Source organism: Delphinus delphis, chromosome 1 (genome assembly GCF_949987515.2).
Source record: "Delphinus delphis chromosome 1, mDelDel1.2, whole genome shotgun sequence".
Taxonomy (NCBI): Eukaryota; Metazoa; Chordata; class Mammalia; order Artiodactyla; family Delphinidae; genus Delphinus; species Delphinus delphis.
Window position 1 is genome coordinate 116,753,203 of NC_082683.1, and position 22,605 is coordinate 116,775,807.

At 40.9% G+C, this 22,605-nt stretch overlaps 1 protein-coding gene across 1 annotated transcript in view; it reads left to right on the plus strand.

The window, feature by feature from the left end:
* The window catches only part of ATF6 (activating transcription factor 6), a 220,086-nt gene extending 201,575 nt beyond the window's left edge, over nt 1-18,511 (plus strand). Inside the window, exon 16 of the mRNA XM_060033171.1 lies at nt 13,102-18,511. Coding sequence (XP_059889154.1) covers nt 13,102-13,310 — 209 coding nt within the window. The 3' untranslated portion in view covers nt 13,311-18,511. The remainder of the gene's footprint in view (nt 1-13,101) is intronic.
* The last annotated feature ends 4,094 nt before the right edge of the window (nt 18,512-22,605 follow it).

Here is a 22,605-nt window from a genome sequence, read left to right on the forward strand (position 1 = left end):
TAATATGACAGTATCAGGCCTCAGGTTCCTTCATCTGATTCTGATTCTGATTCAGTGATTCCTCTTAGAAGCTGAGCCTGCCCAACACAATGGCAGAAATATTGCAGAGAAAGACGTTTTAATGCTCTGAGAAGAATGTATAATTCCCATATATTAACTTTAAATGCAATTACAGAGCCACTATTTTTCAGAAGAACGAGTGCCCTTTAACCCAATGTCAGTACTTGCGGAGGTTTGGTCCTTAATCTGCCTGCGGGCTAGTTATTCCACATGTTCTGGTTTTATAGGGAAGTGCTTCTGAACATTGGTTCTGTTCTTATGGTTCTCAAATTTCAGATTGTGACACCATTGAACAGTTTTCCAATACTTGGTGCCAGTGATTTAATTATTAGAAGCAATAAAGTTATTGGCCATCCCTATAGTTGAGCCCAGGCTCTAGGCTAAAACTCCAAACTGTGTCTTAGGGCAGCAAATCAGGTCCTAGGTCTGGTTCACTCAGCTTTCAGAATGAATTTTAACCCCAATCCAGTCTTCTTATGGGTCCCTTTGTTGCCACTCATACCTGAAGTTCACTTGTTTTCAGTTTTTGAGGCACTAATTGAAATTACATAATCAGATTTCAATTTGGTAGTTTAGAATCAGTTTGAAGAAATGAGTAATAATGTTGTCATGTCCATTTTAATGATCTTTCAGGGGCTGATGGAGATCAGTGAACTGTAACTGTTTTCTATGATCTGATGGAAAATCCCCTCACATATGTGGGCAGCATTTTCAGGGAAAGAGTAGGCAAGTCCAGGGTGTAAAGCAAAACTAATACCATTAGTCTTTTTTTTTTTTTAACATCTTTATTGGGGTATAATTGCTTTACAATGGTGTGTTAGTTTCTGCTTTACAACAAAGTGAATCAGCTATACATACACATATGCTCCCATATCTCTTCCCCCTTGCGTCTTACCATTAGTCTTTGAACAATTATGGAATTAGCCAGATTTCCTGAAATCATTCTAGGAAACTATCAAAAGCTCTAGAGGAGCTGAACTTGAGAAAAAGTAGGAACTTGACCTTTTATAGCTTAGACCTCTGTAGCATAAGCCCCTAAATTTCCCCGGGGATAAATTTCATGTGGTCATCTCTAAAAGAGTCACTGTTGATGGTTACGAATTCAAAATATATACTTGGGGTTGAAGAGCAGTGACTTTGGCTGTGTTTCAGAGGTCTTAATAGGATTATTTTTTTGTTTGAGGATGTTAGAAATTCTTTGTTGCTGCCACCATTTCTGAACTATCCTAGGATGGCACGTTCTCAAGTTGGGTCAAAGAATGGTGGAACTTTCATAAAGCAAAGAATTACCTGATGACATGACTAGCAAGTATGAAGGACAGCCTTACTAACCACGTTCTGTATTTTTCATTGTCTGCTGAGAAGGGACTTTGCTAACTCTGGGTATGCAGTGTTGAATGAAACAGACATACTCTGACTTTATGGAGTTGATGGTCTAGTGGGGAGGCATATATTAGTAAACAAGCCAGTGTTTAATTATACATTGTAATAAGTGCTGTGAAGGAAAAGAACTGACATGATCTGGGGATGCTACTTGAGTTTTGGTAGTAAGAAAAGGCCTTTCTGAGGAAATGCACTTGTTTGATGTTTTACCAATATTTTAAATGTAATTCTGCTGCCTTTGCAACACTCCTGTAAGCTGCATAAGGGAAGAAACCTCATTTTCTTCTGTAATTCCTTACAGTTTAAGGCACTCGGTAAATGTTGGTTGACAGTTTTGTGACCCATCATATGGTATCCATTTTTCTTTAGAAAACTCACCCTCTGTTTAATTTGGATACAGAAAATGGGATCTAAATGCTTATAAGAGTCTGTAACCATGCCTAGCATATAGTCAGTGCGCAAACACTTGCTGAATGAATGAATGAAGGTTACAAACTGAGTTTGGTCTCTCAGTTAAAAGTAATCAGTGATCGGGCTTCCCTGGTGGCGCAGTGGTTGAGAGTCCGCCTGCCGATGCAGGGGACACGGGTTCGTGCCCCGGTCCGGGAAGATCCCACGTGCCGCGAAGCGGCTGGGCCCGTGAGCCATGGCCGCTGAACCTGCGCGTCAGGAGCCTGTGCTCCGCAACGGGAGAGGCCACAACAGTGAGAGGCCCGCGTACCGCAAAAAAAAAAAAATAATAATAATAATAATCAGTGATCTGATGAAACCACAGACCTACCCTTTTCCTTCATGCCCATCCTTTTTTTTTTTAACTTTTATTGGGGTATAATTGATTTACAGTGTTGTGTGAGTTTCAGGCATACAGTAAAGTGAATCAGTTATACATATACATATACCCACTCTTTTTCAGATTCTTTTCCCGTATAGGTCATTACAGAGTATTGAGTAGAGTTCCCTGTGCTATACAGTAGGTCCTTATTAGTCATCTATTTTATATATAGTAGTGTGTAGATGTCAGTCCCAATCTCCCAATTTATTCCCCCCACCTCCCCGCTCTCCCTCTTGGTACATAAGTTTGTTTTCTACATCTGTGACTTTATTTCTATTTTGTAAATAAGTCCATTTGTACCCTTTTTTTAGATTTCACATGTAAGCAATATCATATGATATTTGTCTTTCTCTGTCTGACTTACTTCACTCAGTATGACAATCTTTAGGTCCATCCATGTTGCTGCAAATGGCATTATTTCATTCTTTTTTATGACTGAGTAATGTTCCATTGTGTATATGTACCACATCTTCATTTTTATTTTATTATTTTTTACATCTTTATTGGAGTATAATTGCTTTACAATATTGTGTTGGTTTCTGCCGTATAACAAAGTGAATCAGCTATATGTATACATATATTCCCATATCCCCTCCCTCTTGAGCCTCCCTCCCACCCTCCGTATCCCATCCCTCTAGGTGGTCACAGAGCACCGAGCTGATCTCCCTGTGCTATGCAGCTGCTTCCCACTAGCTATCTATTTTACATTTGGTAGTGTATATATGTCCATGCCACTCTCTCACTTTGTCCCAGCTTCCCCTCCCCCACCCCCCGTGTCCTCAAGTCCATTCTCTACATCTGCATCTTTATTCCTGTCCTGCCCCTAGGTTCATCAGAACCATTTTTTTAAAAAATTCCATATATATGTGTTAGCATATGGTATTTGTTTTTCTCTTTCTGACTCACTTCACTCTGTATGACAGTCTCTAGGTCCATCCACCTCACTACAAATAACTCAATTTCGTTTCTTTTTATGGCTGAGTAATATTCCATTGTATATATGTGCCACATCTTCTTTATCCATTCCTCTGTCAATGGACATTTAGGTTGCTGCTATATCCTGGCTATTGTAAATAGTGGTGCAATGAACATTGGGGTGCATGTATCATTTCAAACTATGGTTTTCTCTGGATATATACCCAGGAGTGGGATTGCAGGATCAGGTAGTTCTATTTTTAGTTTTTTAAGGAACCTCCATACAGTTCTCCATGGTGGCTGTACCAATTTACATTCCCACCAACAGTGTAGGAGGGTTCCCTTTCCCCCCACTTCCAGCACTTACTGTTTATAGATTTTTTGATGATGGCCATTCTGACCAGTGAGAGCTGATACCTCACAGTAGTTTTAATTTGCATTTTGCTAATAATTAGTGATGTTGAGCATCTTTTCATGTGCTTTTTGGACATCTGTATTTCTTCTTTGGAGAAATGTCTATTTAGATCTTCCACCCATTTTTTGATTGGGTTGTTCATTTTTTGATACTGAGCTGCATCTGCTGTCTGTATATTTTGGAGATTAATCCCTTGTCGGTCGCTTTGTTTGCAGATATTTTCTCCCATTCTGTGGGTTCATGCCCATCCTTCTTAACACACATGTTCCCATTGTTCTTCCCCCAAGAGTACCATTTGGTTTCAGGACTCCATCTGTCTTGTCTGCAGATAACTCCAAAGTTACAGTCCTAGCTCTGTTTTCTCCTGCCAGTCAGTCTTCTAGCCCTGTTTTTCCCTACCAATCAGTCCTTACCCCTATTTCCTACTGCTTGCCTGTCCTCTGCACTAAAATGTCCCGGAATCTCAGACATATGTGCACTCAACTCCTCCCTCGACAGCTGCATGGCTCACTCCTCACTTCTTCTGTTTTGTTCACTACTGTATCCTCAGTGCCTGGCACATGGTAGGAATTCAGTAAATATTTGTTGAATTAATAAATATATATAGTGTTCAGGCATTATATATTATTATGCTTATATTGCATTAGAAGACACAGTGAGCACATCAGGTGCTTGAACCAATATGTACTATCACTGCGAATGCAACAGCTACAAATGCAAACTTATACTAGAGTTTCCTGATAGTGACCCAGATACCAAGATTGTGTTTGCCACTGGTGATGTGATTTTCTGAAATGATGAATAATTCTTGGTTATGTTCAGAAAAAAAACAATATTGCCAGCATAGTGGAGTGGTTATAAGAATGTATTCTAAAGACACTCTGCCTAGGTTTGAACTTCCTGCTCTGCCATTTGTCAGCTGAGTGGCTAATCACATGATGTTTCTATGTTCCAGTTTTCTCATCTATAAAATGGGGAATAATAATAATAATACCTGAATTAGGTTGTTTTGAGAATTAGATGAACAGTGTCTGGCATGCAGAAGCACGAGGTGTTATTAAATAAATAAATTATTATTCAGTAGTTTATTCCTGGAAATTTAGTGTATATAAAACCCATGTAAAAGCGCTCTATGTTTAAATGTAAAACAGTGAGTTTATTACCATAGTAATAATCAGGGTTTTTTTTTTTTAGCTTATGTGAATATTGTATGAGATACAGGACAGTTTTGCATGGGACTGTCCCTGTGCATTACAGACTGTTCAGCTTCCTGGCCCCTGCCCATTAAATTTTAGTAGTTCCCTTCAATCATCATGACCACTACAAGTGCTCCTTAAGGGTTGGTGGGTTTTGTATACATTGTTCTAGGCCCATACACTTTTTTAATGAAATTATTATAGATCTTCTAACTAGATAAGCTCTTTCTCATCTGCCTCCCCATTGTTCAGGAATATAACACCCATGTAATATTTAACAAATTCTAATACCTATCCTTCTCACACTGTTCTGAAAAATTGAAGAGAGAACACATCCAAATTCATTCTATGAGGCCACCATTACCCTGATACCAAAACCAGACAAAGACCCTACAAAAAAAGAAAATTACAGGTCAACATCTCTGATGACTATAGATGCAAAAATCCACAACAAAATATTAGCAAGCCAAATTCAACAATATATAAAAAGGATCCTACATCATAGTCAAGTGGGATTTATTCTAGGGATGCAAGGATGGCTCAATATCTGCAAATCAATCAATGTGATACATCACATTAACAAAAGGAAGGATAAAAATCACATGATCATCTCAATAGACACAGAAAAAGCACTTGACAAAATCCAACATCCATTCATGATAGAAACTCTTATCAAAGTGGGTATAGTGCGAACATATCTAAACATAATAAAGGCCATTTATGACAAACGCACAGTTAATATCATACTCAACAATGAAAAGCTAAAATCTTTTCCTATAACATCAGGAATAAGATAAGGCTGCCCACTCTCACCACTTCTATTTAACATGGTATTGGAAGTCCTAGCCACAGCAATCAGACAAGAAATAAAAGGTATCCAAATTGGAAGGGAAGAAGTAAAACTGTCGCTGTTTGCAGGTGACATGACTCTATATAGAAAACCCTAAAGAGTCCACCAAAAAAAACTATTAGAACTAATAAATGAATTCTTCAAGGTTGCAGGATGCAAGATTAATATACAGAAATATGTTGCTTTCCTATTACTAATAATGAACTATCAGAAGGAGAATTCAAGAAAACAGTCAATTGCGTCAAAAAGAATAAAATATGTAGGAACAAATTTAACCAAGGAGTTGAAAGATCTGTACTCTGAAAACTGTTAAGTCATTGATGAAGGAAATTGAAGACAACACAAATAAATGTAAAGATATCCTGTGCTCATGGATTGGAAGACTTAATCTTGTTAAAGTTACAGTACTACCCAAAGCAGTCCACAGATTTAATGCAATCCCTATCAAAATACGCATGACATTTTTCACAGAACTAGAACAAACAATTCTAAAAATTTTATATGGAACCACAAAAGACCTTGAATAGCCAAAGCAATCTTGAGAAGAAAGAACAAAGCTGGAGGTATCACACTCCCTGACTTGAGACTACACTACAAAGCTACAGTCATCAAAATAGTATGGTACTGTATACAGACACATAGATCAGTGGAATAGAATAGACAGCCTAGAAACAAACCCACACACGGTCAATTAATCTATGACAAAAGAGGCAAGAATATACAATGGAGAAAAGACAGTCTCTTCAATAAGTGGTACTGGGAAACCTGGACAGCTACATATAAAAGAATGAAAGTAGAACATCCTCTAGCACCATATATAAAAATAAAGTCAAAATGGATTAAAGACCTAAGTGTAAGATCGGAAACCATAAAACTCCTAGAAGAAAACATAGACAAAACATTCTTTGACAAAAATTGTAGCACTATTTTTTAGGATCTGTCTCCTAAAGCAGAGGAAATAAAAATAAAAGTAAATAAATGGGACCTAATTAAACTTAAGTTTTTGTACAACAAAGGAAACCATTGACAAAATGAGAAGACAGCTGTTTTCTGAGAAAATGGGAGAAAATATTTGCAATGATATGACCAGTAAGGGGTTAATATCCAAAATATATATAAACAGCTTATACAACTCAACTTTGAAAAAACAACCCAATTAAAAAATGGGCAGAAGGGGGCTTCCCTGGTGGCGCAGTGGTTAAGAATCTGCCTGCCAATGCAGGGGACACGGGTTTGAGCCCTGGTCTGGGAAGATCCCACATGCCGCGGAGCAACTAAGCCCGTGAGCCACAACTACTGAGCCTGAGCGTCTGGAGCCTGTGCTCCACAACGGGAGAGGCCGCGACAGTGAGAGGCCCACGCACCGCGATGAAGAGTGGCCCCTGCCTGCCACAACTGGAGAAGGCCCTTGCACAGAAGCAAAGACCCAACACAGCCAAAAATAAAAATAAATAAATAAAATTTTTTTAAAAATGGGCAGAAGACCTGAATAGACATTTTTCCAGAGAAGACATACAGATGGCCAACAGGCATATGAAAAGATGCCCAACATCACTCATTATTAGAGAAATGCAAATCAAAACGCAATGAGGTATCACCTCACATCCATCAGAATGGCTATCATCAAAAAGACCACAAATAACAAATGTTGGAGAGGATGTGGAGAAAAGGGAACCCTTGTACACTGTTGGTGGAAATGTAAATTGGTGCAGCCACTATGGAAAACAGTATGGAGGTTCCTCAAGGAAATAAAAATAAAACTACCATATGATCCAGCAGTTCCCCTCCTGGGTATATATCTGAAAAAAACGAAAACACTAATTCAAAAAGACACATGCACCTCAATGTTCATGACAGCGTTATTTACAATAGCCAAGATATGGAAGTAACTTAAGTGTCTATCAACATATGAATGGATAAAGAAGATGTGGTATATATCTGCAATGGAATACTACTCAACCATAAAAAAGAAGGAAATTCCGCCATTTGCAACAACATGGATGGACCTGGAAAGTATTATGCTTAGTGAAATAAGCCAGATAGAGAAAGACAAATACTGTATGTTATCACTTATATGTGGAATCTAAAAAATAAAATGACTGAATATAGCAAAACAGAAACAGATTCACAGATACAGAGAACTAGTGGTTACCAGTGGGGAGTGGGAAGGGGGAGAGGCAAGATAAGGGTAGGGAATAAAGAAGTAGAAACTACTATGTATAAAATAAATACAGACATATATTGTACAGCACAGGGAATATAGCCAATATTTTATAATAATTTTAAATGGAGTCAAATATATAAAAATACTGAATCATTATGTTATACAACTGAAACTTATGTAATGTAGTAAATCAACTATACTTCAATAAAAAAATAAATACACATGTATTTTTTAAATATTTAACAAATCCTGATTTGTCTTGCAGTTAAACAAATAATATCCCTCCCGCCATCCCTCCCTGCCTTTGGACACTCACAGCCTGAAATCTCTCCTCTGTCCCGGAAACGGCAAAGGGCAGACATGGTGGTTGCTAGGAGCTCTTTGCTCCTGCAAGTGTTCTCCCTTATGTCTCCAGAAAGATTTTTCAAGTCGGAAGCATATTTTGTGTTTGCATCTGCAATACGACTGGTACTTACTCACTCAGTCTTCTTCCCCACTGTTGAGGGAGAGGTTCTATCTAGTTCTACCACTGATCCCCCACCCGCTACCTTCAGAAATGCCCAACGTTTCTTAAAGGAGCCAAACCGTTTTTCTATAAGCATTTTAACATATTCAGTGACATGGAACATTTATATATTGGTTATAAAGAAAAAGATCAATGCTAGAGTTTTCATGGAAGGTTTCTTAGAAGTGGGATTTGAAATGGGCCTTAAAGGGTTAATAGAAATTGACTGGATGGAGAATTTGGGTAGAGAAGAGCAGAAAGAGCTTTTTAATTTTTTTTTCCAAGCAGAGGATAAAGTACTAGCAAAGATAAAATTCATGGTGCTCTGGGATGGTCAAAACCAGGACTCCGGTTAAACATTGGAGATAAGATTGGTTAGACATGGTGAAGTCAGCTTTGGAAGTTTTTGAAAGCCACCGAAAACATGTGATGTTTCACCCCTGATTGTTCATTGTATTCCCGCCTTCCCTTCCCTTTGTCTCCTTTGTCTCCTTTGTCTCCTCTTTCTTACCCTTCTGGATTTCTTTCATGATTTTTCCACGTGTTTGTTTTGGGTGCAGGTATCTCTTGTGATCAGTGGAAGGGGGGATTTTTATTTACCTTCCATGTTCCCTCACATACACACACATACCCCACACCCTACAGGATTCAGGCACAGGTCCTGACAGCCTGTCACTGCCTGTCACCAGCCTAGCTTACACAGAGCAAACTGCCTCTTGTTAGGGTTGGTGTCTGATTCTGAACAGAAATCTTGTTTTATCATACATAGTCTTTGCAAAGCACTGGTGAAGTCTTGTCATTTTTTAAAATTAAACTTTCTGTGAAATTTGGCGGTATTTAAATTCTGTTTATGGTTAAGGTCCTGGTGTGTGTGTTAGTCATCTCCCAGCTAACAGCCCCTTGGCAGGCCATTCTTAATTCAGTTATTGTGTGTTTACAGGCTGTTCAGAATTCCACATTGCCTAGAGTTTTTCCACCGCCAGTGTCCAAGCACTTTTTTTCTTGCTTTCCCAACCCCTCTGGGCATTCAGACTCACTTTCTGGCGCTCATGTTTGAAGCCAGTCATCTCTTTTCCTTTTTATTTGCCTGATCAATTTTGAATTTGAAGTATTCATATTTCATACCTTTTTCCTGACTCAGGTCAGTGTTTCTTCTCATTCTGTTCACTTCAGAAGTCCCAGAACATAAGATTATTTATATCGCTTGTGCGGCACCCAAATGTTTGCTAATAGAAGAGGGAAAGTGAACCTTTAACATTTGTGCTCCATACTGTAACTTTTGGTTCTGTTTTTCCCAGTCACTGTCTTTTTCATTAAGTACACAAAAATCCTTCAGCAGTCTTTTCACATAACTCAGCTCTAACAACTCCCTAGTTGTTGACTTTGTTCCCTCTTGTCGGCAAGCCCATGAGCTGTAATGTTTTCTCTTATTACTGGGGCACTGCCTATTCATAATGGAGGCCTGGCCCTTAATGAAAGTGTGCCGTCCGTCCTCAGCCTCTCACATCCTGCCTGGGTTTTCCTTCAGAGGCTGTTCCTCTCCTCCCTACCTGAGCCACCAGAGTCTTCAGGTTCTCATCTCTCCAGTTAGAACCTCCTCTGGTATATTTTATTCACACCGAGGCACAAATTATAGGCAACAGTTGAAAATGTCCTTTCCGAGGGTGGTCAATTATTAACTATGCTCAAAGTCTGAAAGTAAAGGATAACGGGAGCTTCATCTGCCACTTGGGGGAGGAGTTTCGGAGCCTCTCTGATGCTCCTGGAAGCAGATCGTGTGAACAGATGCCTGACAGTGCAGGGGAGGGGCCTATGAAAACCACAAGTTATCATAAGCTGTTTCCCATTCTGTCCTCCTTTAATTAAAATAATTAGAACCTCATCAGTAATAGAGACCACCTCACTCACTATCCAAGGGGGTCAATACTGAAAACCAAAGGACTTTTATAAGGTCCCACAGAGTAGACTGAAGAAAAGAAATTGCTGTAGCCCCTTTAACTATTTTCTAGAGGTGTTGGGTAACTTGGGATTCCTAATGGCGTGTCACTTTAAACCTAAATTTTCCAGCTTGTCATTCAGAAGGGGCTTCCTAAATTCGGTTTAAGGCGTTCACATCCTATCTGGTAGAATCTTCTTCTAGTAATGCTGACTGTTTCCTTGGCCTAGAAGTTCAGAAAGGAGTGAAGAACAGAATCCGTTTTAAAGCCACCCAAACCGTACCTAGCATGAGCCTCCTGGTTGGGCTTAAGATAACAGTACCATTTCAGCCATGACTAGGGACTCCCAGGTTTTGGAATCAGGTCGCAGCTTTAGTTTTCCCCCAAGCATCTGAGCTCATATCACCAGGTTTTTCATCTCTTCCCAACATTTAAGCTATTAAAGAACTCCAGTTATCAGTTTAAACCATAGCAGGCGCATGGGCTCTAATAACTTCTGCAGGTGGTAGGGGCTATATGACAGAACCTAGTCTTGATCTTAAACTGTCATCTGGATTCTGAGTTAATCTAGGAAAGTAGTAAAAATTAGTCATGTATATTACATGTCTTTTATACATGTGTTCTTCATTATTTGATCATCTGTGTCTCAATGTGTCCGTGTGTGTGTGTGTGTATATGCACACAGTCTTTCAGTTTTTCTAAAACAGAGAGCGCCCGTGGTTCCAAAAGGAAATGACTAGTGTGGCACCTTGAAATCTGAACCCTGTCACATGTTCTGAATGTAATGACTCCAAATACATTAACAGGTTGTCTTTCTTCCATTGCTTACTTTTTGGAAAAGAAATCACTTTGATAGGAAACGTTGGCTAACTTACAGCCAATCAGATTTAATCCTCTAAAGATAAGTAAATGATTTGATAGCCATTACAAAGTGGCAGGAGTTGTAATATTGGAGTTAAGTGTTCACAGCAATGGTCTTAAAGAATAGGTAGGGTTAGTTATTACACAGCAGCAACCAACTGCTCTTCATTGCTAGTAAGGCTGGGAAAGAAGGAAATTAGCTTCAACTGTAATTGAAGAGATTTATAAGACTTGTAATGGGAAATTCACCATCAATGGAGACTATTTTAGAAATTGAAACAGGCAATCAACCAATAGAAGTGGAATAATGATGTCTTCCATTGGCCTTAAAATGGGATATATGATCTGCTCAAGGCACTTAAAGTTGATAGATTATTAGATTTAATAGTTCTTAACTTTTAGGGGGTCATAGACCTCATTAAGAATTTGATGTACCCCCTCTCCAGAAAAATGCACATACAAATAAAACTTTGCATGCAATTTTAGGGAACTTATGGACTCCCTGAAGCCTGTGCATTAGGCACCCCATTAGAGAATTTAAGACACCCCAGATTAGATGATCTCCTTAAGTCATTTCCTGCCTCGTTAAGTTACAAGCTCCATAGTTCAATTTTCCCAAACATAATGGAATCTGAGGATCAAATGTCAAACTTTGGATTTTCTTCCTCTGGATTTATAATACTTGGCACGCCTGGTGTAGTAGTAAAAAAAAAAGATAATGGAATAGAAAGAATTCCACTTTTAAGTTCAATTCTTTGCCCCGGAGAAGCCAAATGTTTAATTTTGAAATCACTGGTTGGCTGTATATCACCCTCATGAAAAGGCAGTGCAAGACTAGGCCCTCGCCAGCATTCTTCCTGGTCCCACACCCAGCTCTGGATTCATGGCTGAAAATGCGAACTGAGGTGCCACGTTGACTCCCCAGCATTCTTCCAAGTTTACACATCTTCTAACTGCATTGCTATGAATGTCCAGCTGGTCTTGAAAGATGTTATCTATTTATAATTCTGCCATCAGTTTTATGCCCAAGTTTCATTGACTACAAGTTGGAAAATGACCACCTAGAATTACAAATCGGGGAATAATTTGGCCTTCTCCCGAAAATAAAGAGCTTTTGTCCTCACAGGAAGAATGGAGTGTAGTACATGTCTGTGTATATTAAACTCATGATAGTAAGTTACCCCATATGTGTTAAGCATGGCTCTATGTGGTTTTTCCCGTTCCCTTATGCCAATAGCCTCTAGTTTACCTGGAAGTCCTTATAGCATTCCTTTTAATCCCAAATTGGAAATGTATGGCTCTCTTTGTACCTGGAATCCAGAACTGAAATTAAGGACTGCCTTAATAGGGAACAGAAGTGACAGTGGTCTCTGGGAAAGAGCATGATTATCAGATGTCTACAACTTGTTGTCAGTCTTCACTGTATTTTATGTTCCTAAGCACAAATCTTTAAATTCATAGTTGGGAATGTCTTCATGAAATTAGAAGTATTACTGATGAACAGGAGCCAGGCAGTCCTGGCCAAGGTCTCCTTAACCTTTCGCATGATATGGTGGTCCCTTTGACAATTATTCCTGCCCACTGTTGGAAGGGGAGAACTTAAGTATTCTTCCCTCTACACTCTCCCCTCCCCCAACTGAAATCTCCTGCTGTTCCAGTTGGTCCAGTCGTGGTGATACACTGCATGGAAAGCATACAAGACATATAATGTCTGTGGACAGATAATCTGTGGTATTAACTCTGACAGTGGCTCCAGCCTTTACTGAGCCAGTGAAGGTGGTTTGGGAACTAGAATTGAGGTGAGGACAGGCCATCCTGGCACTGTAGCTCTGCTTAGTGACTGATGAAGTCTCTCTGTACCCTTGAAAGCGTGCTGACAGTTCACACCCTTGAAGCGCATTGATGTCTTTCTGGGACTGAAGCTTATAGCAGAATTGCACATTCTGTTGAATATTTATTCCTTGTGTTTATTTCTGTCTGCAGAGAATGTGATCAATGGGCAGGATTATGAAGTGATGATGCAGATTGACTGTCAGGTGATGGACACCAGGATCCTCCACATCAAAAGCTCGTCAGTTCCTCCTTACCTCCGAGATCAGCAGAGGAATCAAACCAACACCTTCTTTGGTTCCCCTCCAGCAGCCACAGAGGCAGCCCACGTTGTCAGCACCATCCCTGAGTCACTACAATAGTACCCAGGGGCTACAATGGAAAACTAAGGATGGGACCCTGCCAGACCGGTGAGTGGATGAGAGAAATGCTTCTTTCTGCCTTGGTGGCAAGCAGAGAACTGCCTCATAATAGAATTCAGGAGATAGAAGAGAAAAAAAGAAGCTGCTCTATTTTTCACCATCTGCCCATCGACTCGGAAAGCACTGGAACTCAGACACAAGGGGAGCAGCATATCTCCACAGGCATGTGTAGACCTGCATCCTCCACTGTTGTCTGGTGTAGATAATTTTTTTCTGTACCTTTCTGAATTGCTTTTCCCTCTGTATTTGTTTTGTGTTTAAATAGTCATATGCTTTCAAATAAGATCCACTTCCCCTCTCTGCCATTTCACTTATTGTTATGGTAAAGAGACTTTTATTTAACAGCACCCATATGTTTCCACTCATTAGATCTTTCATCAACTTAATGCAAACCAATTGTGGATGTGTGCTTATTGGAAAGCAAATGTCAAAGCCAGAAGAGCCAAAAGCATCCCCAAAAGAGTCAAAACAATTTGGAGTGTCAGGTAAAGGGGAAAATCCCCCGGTGGTAAAGTTTATCTTGCGATATTCGGTTCACACCTGAGACTGCATGTGAACAACTGTATTGGGGTCGGGGGTGGGTAGCAAATTTGCGAGAATGAAATGGAAGAGAAGGCGGGCTTTGAAAGAGGAGATAGCTTCATTAATACATATGTTTAAAACACTGAAAGTTTGATGTGATTGCAGTTTAAGATTAAAGCCACAGCTACCGTTTATTCTGAGGACCATGGGCCACTGAGTGTTAGCACACGTACTTATGTCTTTTCTTTAGTAATCTGGTTCAGATCCTCAAGGACCACAGGACAAATCCTTCATTTTTATTGTGAATCTCCACACACTACACACCTTCTATTGATATGATACCCAGTTCAGCTAAGGAGCATGTAGGTGACTTTACATTTAAACAAACAAGAGCTTTTTCTCTTGAGAATTGATAAGTATTCACTCCTTTAAAACTTTGCAGACAGGCAAGTTAGATTCCTGCTGGTGGAGTGCATCCCATAGTATGGCAATCATTTTCAATTCTCCAGTGAAAAGGCAGTGAAGGAATTAACTCTTTTGTCCTCCCATTATTAAAAACAAAAACAAAACAGAAAAATATCTTACTTTGTTCACTTGTACTTTGACTGTCTCCTCTGTGATTTCTACCTTCAGCTTCTAAAAGTGAGTCTTCTACCCTCTCCTCCTATGAAACTTTTGAATTTCTCCATAGAATTCATTCTGCAAACACCGCTTCCTGTCCTAATTGACTTGCTCTTGTCAGATTTCTTCCCTTCCATTCCACACTGTATCAATCTCTTCCTCCTTGCAAGAAAAGGAACGAGACATTATATCAACTCCTCAAGGCCTACCTTGAGTGAGTTAGTTTTCTGCCTGTGAAATTAGGCGTGGCTCCTAGATAATTTTGAAGACTCACCAGCACTTCTTTGTGGACAGTGATGCCTCTGTGCTCAAGCCAGTTAGACGCTTTCAGAGGAAATCAGTTTAACTCTTGTGAGGGGAAGAAGGGGACTCTGCTGCTCTATTCCCTGGGAATCTGGAGTTTGAAAAGTATCCGTTAGCCACGTAGCAACCATTTTAAGTCGGGGCAGCACTCCTCTCTGATTTGGCTGCCCCAGGCGGTTTTCAGACAAGACCCATTTTCCCTGGGGACCACTCTTGCTTCTAAGGGGCGCCAAGGAATAGAAGGCAAGTGCCTAGAAGACCTTTAGGTTGCGGGGCAGTCTTCTCATGGATTGTCTTCTCCTGGCCCTGCTCCTTCCCATTCTGTCCTGTGAATTAGCCAGACAAGAGGCTGCTACCATGGCTGGTAGGCAGTGGCAACATGGTCATTCCCAAGCTGCCAGTCTTCTCCTGCAACTGTCGTAGTCATCACGGTGGATGCAAATACCGTGTGTGTGGAGTGACTGTAGATGGTGCTTCCGTCCTCTCCTTTGCGCTGAATCACACAAAAACAAACCATCACGTGGATTCCTTGTTTGGGGCACTTGCTTTTACTTTATCCCTCTATTCCCAGGTTTTCCTGTGTCCATTTTACCAACTGGTCAGACTGAAGACTTCATTATGTCACGTTAACACCTCTCTTTCAGGTGAAAGTGTGGGTTAAGTGTATCCCATAGTATGTGAAGTGACCACGAAAAGCAGTCTGGGAGCCTTGCCTCCTTCGCTTTTCACTCACTGACCCTTCCACCCCTTGTCATTACCCGTTCTTGGATTGATCTTTTTGAGATGAGGGAACAGGATTCTCCTCAGGGTAAAGTTTCAGGAAATGAGTGAAAGGCAGCTGACAAGTATTCTACTTTTTAAACTGCTGTCGAGGCTACTGTTAATCTCGGGGCACAATGGTAGTTTTTATTGTCATGTCTGTACATTAGCTCAAGGTCCTTTAGGAAATGGAAAATTGCTCTGCCTGATGAATAAACTGGTCTTTTGGCTTAATTGTTTTGGTGAGAAGGCCTTTTGGGGATTGCAGCCAGGAATTATGGGGGACCTGTGTGTGTGTGTGTGTGTGTGTGTGTGTGTGTGTGTGTGTGTGTGTGTGTGTGTGTGTATGTGTGATTTTTTAATTTATTGAGTTTTTAAGTGGCATTTTGCAAGCTTGTGAGAATGTTAGGTAAGCTCATGGAGGAGGCAAGTCTGCCTATTAGGTGACTCTGTGCCCTTTGGGCCACCAGTACTACTGTCTTGAGAGGTGATGGCAGAGACTGCTGGGAATGGTTTTTCCACTTAGTTGCAAGTTCCAAGTTTTTAAGGCTTAATGGAAGTGGATGTGCCCTCATGCTGTCTACTGAGTCAGACGTCAGGAGCTTCTTCCCCGTGGGGTTAACTCACTCAGCAGAACAGGGACACAGCTCCATTAGGGCGGCAGTGTAAAATGCCTCTTTCCAAAGTTAGTTAGGGTTTGTGAAAGGATCATCTTGAAACAAATGTATTGCTTGCCGTTCTTGCAGTTTAGGTTATTGGGTGGGGGGTTGTCTTTTCACAAGTGAAAAACCCCCTGTAATTATAAAAGCTCAGAGCATCTTCTAATTTTTTTTTTTTAAATGACTACAGTCTCCAGAACAAAGCTGGCATTTCTTTGCCTTTTCTTGTTAGCAGGAAGTAGACATGGCGGTATTTGAAGGCAGCCGTGTTATATGAGTCATTCTTGAGTGTTCTGAATAAACACTACTTAGAAACAGGCAAGAAACTTGGGATTCAAACTAATTTTTCTAGCATTTTAAAAGAGGCACTGTCCTGATCAAACTTTCCTGGCTCGAATCTTCCTCCTGGGAATGAACCCCCAGTAGTCACAGCAGTGACACTCTGATAAGATGCTGCTGCTGTGGCATTTGGAGTGACTAAAACTGGAGAACTCTCGAGCTCCTTGCAATTTTTGTACTATTTTCTGATTCTTGCCATTTCACTAAGCTCAGGTTGTGAAACTTGACAGCATATCAGAAAAACTTGTCATTGTACTAGACTTTCTAACAACACTTTGAAAAGTTTCAAAGCAGCTTCCACTTTCAACTGTCTGTTAGAAGTAACCACTTTTATTGAAGAGCCAGAGTAAGAGCCCATATGCCCCCTCTTCAGTCTGACCACATGGACATTTTCCACTGCATACGGCTGGGCCAACTCAGCTTCCTGCTGCAGAGTCATAGGCCTGAACTTCACATGAGACCTTGCATACTATTGGCTGTTTTCGTGCGAATTAACCTCTCAAATAAGATTGCTTAATGCCCAAATTGATAGACATTTATTACCTGCTGTGAATCTCTCATTCTTTGCGAAAATGTGACTTCTGTCAGTCCTGAGTCATTTTAATTTACAGAAATTAGGATCTTTGCTGCTAATAGGAATACTAATAATAACTTTTACCTTAAAAACAAGAATAAAGCTTAAAGAAAGAAAATGAAATGTAAGACATTTTTATTCTTACCCCTGACAGTATTTGGGATGGAGCAATTCCTGTTTCCCTAGGGGTTGTGGTTAATTTGTAATTTTCTAGGAAACAGTATTGGACTACCCCCAAAAATGTTGCTGGAGTCCAGCTGGAACTATGCACATTAAAAAGAAAAACAGTTTTCTCTTACCTGAAAAAAAGAAATCAGAATGTATCCTGTTAACTTATATTTTTAAAGACTAAGCTTAAAACAAAGTTTATTTTGGATAAGACTAGAACTTTTAGCAGTTTATTCTAATATCTGTGCATTAATATCTATGTTGATATCTGTCAGATTATCTGTCAGAATTTATAAAAAGAAGGATGACAAAGGTATCTTGATCAGGAAACCTGATCCTACATATGAATCATGTCACGGCTAGTCACTGTGAAATAGTGGACACCATATTCAACATATTAGTTTGCTGCCTTAGAGACTTTTAGCACATTAAAAGACTTTAAATGATATTAAGTTGGGGAACCAAGGATTAAATAAACCATAGTTTATCATTTGCCAAGGTCAGCAAACAGCACACTGTCCTGCTGCTTGCCGCCAGCGATGTCGGTGACCATTAGTTAATAAGCAAACCAGGAAGTTTGGCATATCCCCCAGTAGGATCATCCCAGATAGAGATGAGCAGGTTGACTTTCACAGTAAATGTATATTGGACCATTTTAACTCACACTCAGCCCTAATTTCTAGGTCAGTCATCTTCATAAAAGATGGTGGGAAAATAAATAGAATTTTAGATGGAAACTGCTGTGCACTACTGGCCTTAGAGATACTAGTTTCCTGTCATGTTGCCAATATGGTTAGGCTAAGACCAACAGTGCTTCTCCCCTGGAGCCATTAGAACCTGAGGAGAGAGTGTTAGAGATGCCATTTCACCAGGGTTTTCTTTCTAAGGGTTGTATCCATGCTCCGTTAAGAATGGGTTAAAGATGCAGAGGAAAGATATACCATTCTCTTCCTTAATATTTATGTTGGTTTACAACACATAAAGAAACAATGACAACAGACTATGTCATGCTTTTAAACAAGTCTTTATAATGCAATACTTGTTCCTTGTCTAAAGTTCAAATAAAGAATTTTTAAACTTGCCTTGTTCTGTTTTGTATGTAGAAAGAGAAAAAAAGACCCAAAGTGAATCATCAGTGTTAAGTGATTAGTAATGAGAAGGGAAGCCTAAAATGGTTTTGTGGCCTGTTACTGTTTAGATGAAACAATTGAGCTCTTTTCCACTCTTTTTCCCAACCTGGTTAAGTAAAAGTTTCCTTTATTGTGTCCAAATATTTGAACTACAGTCTTTCTTACTAAGGGAAAAAAAAAATTGTCTAAAAACTTATACTTTGTCCTTCTACATCAGGAAACCGAGTTAATCACACCAAAGCCTTTTCTCAGCTTAGAATGACGTGTCTCCGAGCATGAAGCTAGTCACTGCAGACTGACAGCAAAGAATCCTTCTGGGAATAATCAGTGCGGGCATTTACTGAGTACCCAGTGTATGCCTCAGACACTAAGTTCACTAGCTCTTTTATTTCAATCCTCCCTACAGCTCATTTCCTACAGTGGTCACATAACTTGTAAATAATAAACCCAGTATTTGGACCCAGGCAATTTAGCTTCAGCACATGGATTCCCAACCTCGCGAGACATAGATCGGGCATAGATTCCTGCCCTTAAAAGAGCTCCCAGTGGCCTGTGGGGTCAGATACGCAAATATACAAAATTACAGTAACGTCAGGGTTCTCTTTGAGGCAAAACTACATTTGTTTCCTAAGATACCTTATTAGGCTTCTTTAGAAAAGTAAGACCCCAAATCCCTTCTTCTGCAGAGAAAGTCAGTACACAATGGAGGGTAGGGGGCTGGGCAGCAGAAAAGGAAAAGTGGACCCAAGCTACAGGGCTTGGTCTCTGGGTGCTGGAGCCTCTCAGGGACTCGTGAAAAGACTCCCTGGTGGCAGGAGGGCAAAAAGGCTTCACACTGTAAATCCTCTTCATTGTCTCAAGTAGTCAGTAAAAGCCTGTTGCACACACAGCTTTGAATCAGCGTTGTTTTGGGGAGTGAAAGAAAGGGAGTAGGATTCAGTGTGCTATGACTAATGCAGAAAGAAAGCTTGCAGATACTGAAGCAAGATAACTCATAAATGGGAAAGTCAGTGAAGCAACAGAGGTGACCAGGCAAATATCACTCCCGCCACACCCTCGCCCTCCTGGGACCTTGCCACCAAATCCTTATGGGATTGTGCCTCCGGGACTTCCCACTGTATGTGGGATACTGTTCAAGCCAATTTTGGGATCTCAGAGGATAACCACAACTGACATTCGGATTACACCATACATGGTGCCCGAAATAGAGGGTTCTTCTAGCGCATACTCTGCAATTTATCTAACTAGTTCTCTTTTGTTAGAAATTTAGACCACTTCCAATGTTTTGCTAACCATAGGAAATCTATAGCATGTTATTCACTCCATCACATTCGGTGTAATCTGTACAGCTGCCTGAAGACAATCCTTCCCTTGGTTGACTTCATGAAAACAGCTGATACATATTGAAGACTTAACCTCTAACAGACATTGGGCTAAGCATTTGCAAGCATTAGTTCATTAAACTTTACAGCAGCCTTATGAAATAGATATCATTATCCACGTTACAGATGAAAAAATGGGCACAAAAGAGTAAGGAACTTGCCTACGAACTCACAACTGACACATACCGGAGCCGGGATTTGAAATTAAGTCTACCTTGCTTGTAAAGCCACATTCTTTCTACCATAGTATGTTGCCGCTCATCCTTTAAAGCCATAAAGGATGCAGCAGGAGACAGAGTAGAGAGGAAGAAACCAAGCCACACATCGTGGGCAACCAGGGTGTTGAGGCATGGTCAGGAAGGAGGGACAATACCTAAGAGGCAAAGTCCATTGGTGCTGGTGGGTTTTCTATGAACAATTCATCCCCTCTGAAGGAGTATATACTCACTGCTGGTTGCATGTGGAGCCCACGGTGGGTTGCTGAACCTCAATCCTTGCAGTCCTCATCTCGGGTGAGTTACCCAGTGGGGTAAAGACAAGCTGGGTGCTCCCACCATTGAAGATCCCGGGCTCGGCCCATACGCCCACTCTGCTCAGGTCCAAGAGCATTCAAGTGTGACCATTCAGCCGCATCCCCAGGGTGCATCCAACTGACTACTCTTTCGATCACAAGTTCTGTTGTCTTTGGAAAGTTTTCACTGCAGAATTAACTTCTAGTGTGGATGCTGGACCGTGAGATGGTGAGAGATGCTTTTGTAAGAGATCCCTAATCTCCAGATCCCAAACGGAAACGCTTTGGTCCAGAAGTGAAGGACGTATCTTTCAAATAGATGCAACGCACCATATTAAGAAATGGGTCATCTTGGAAGTTTAACTATTTGCAACCCTGTCACTCCTAAAAACTGTGCTCATTTAGATGGGGGGACCATGTGAAGCTAACCAAAACATATTTCCACTTGCTTACAGGCGTAGCCCTGTTTCGGCATACGTTAGCTGGTTGAAAAGGAAGAACTGAGAGCCTCAAAAGCCATCCCTGACTCTCATTTCCTTGTTGTCCTTCTAGACTTCCAAAGCCTCTGGGGTTATGTGCATTGCCTGAGCACCCAGTGGAACTTGGATTCTTGGGCTGAATTTCTCCATAGCTAGAGCTAGTGGCCCCAGAATTTAAACCTTTGTCACAGATTCTAAGTGGTGGACCAAGCTTAGGCAACTGCCGCTGATCTGTGGGATGCTATACAGAAAAACCAGACAACCTCCTTGTTCTCAAAGACATGTGAATGATGTCTCTTCCGTGGGTCTATGTGGTCACCCCTCTGTTCCCACAGAAGAGTAAAGATAATTTCCAGAAGAGGTCGTGATTTCTGGTCAGCCTGAAAAATAGTTAGACACAAGCTGCTCTCAGGAGAGCTTTGGGATGGAAGATTCATTGGCCAATGTCTTTGCCATGGCCACAGGGCTCACCCACTCACTTGGCTGCTGGTCCTAAGACACACAATGGTGCATTTCACTGCACCGTCTCTGGTTTCCTGAACATGCTGGAATTCTCTGCTCAGCGACTTGTTCACATCAGACCAACACATCGCCCCCTCCAGCCTGACAGCCTCAAGCAAGACAGAAATACAGCAACCTCCACACCACTAGCCTGGCTGTTTCCATCGAATCCTCAGCTGGGTAGAACTGCAAATTCGTCTTAATTTAAACAGTATGAGCAGGAAAGATGCTGAAACATTTAACGTCTTATTTTAAATGGCTCTATGGGTCACCGCTCAGGTGAATAGAACTAGCAGCACATTTGGGGCTAATTCCATCTCCCCAAGATTTATAATCTGGTACAAGTCAGCAGGGCGTGAACAGTCCAAAGAGGGAAAAACCTGCTCTTAGAAAGTTAGCTTCCTTTCCAAACTTTCACCTCTGCCATTTCTTGTTTAATATCTGTCATCTCTGAAGAACAGTAAACTCCAGAAGGTCAGGAACCCTGTCAGTGTCTAATTCACTATTTTATCCCCACTAGTGTTTTGACATGATGTGCTTAGGATATGGTCCTTCGGGCACTTTAGGCTAACTCTGTTTTTTGTTGAGTTGAATTATTGAGCTCTTAGAAAGCCACAGATAGACGTTTTCTTTCCGGGAGTGTACGTGATAGACTGGCATTTGTCACTTGTGTTTGCATGTACCAGTACATCGCCATATGCAAATATTCACAGTGCCCTGTGATTCAGAGGCACCGTGCCCAGCACTGAGCAGCAGGGACACACAGATGAGAGCCCTGCCTTCCCTCATCAGAGAAAGCGACATCAGCTTTCCCCTTCCCGTTTTATTTCTTCCTACTGTTTTCCTCTGATTTCAGTCTGTGGCAAACTGGACGTGTTCTGGGGAGAGGCTGTTAGACCAGGGGATCTGCAAGTGTGGCCCCCATTCTGCAGCAACAGCAGCACTGCAGAACTTGCTAGAAATGCAACTTCTCTGGCCTCAACCCAGACCCACTGAGTCAGACTCTGAGGCTGGGCCCAGCAATCTGTGTTTCAACAAGCCCTTCAGAGGATTCTGATATGACATTAAGAACCACTCATGTAGATGTCTGTCAGAAAGACTAGAGGAGTGAGAATATCAGACTTCTGCCCGAGATGGTCCTTCCCGGGACTGCCATCACTGGGGCTTTAGGGAAATAGCAGGAAAGAATTTCCTTGTTGTCACTGTCTTTCTGAAAGCCCACAGGGGTTACACCTTGAGCATCCACAGCCTCACATCCCTTGTCACATCACCTGGCCTCCTGCTACC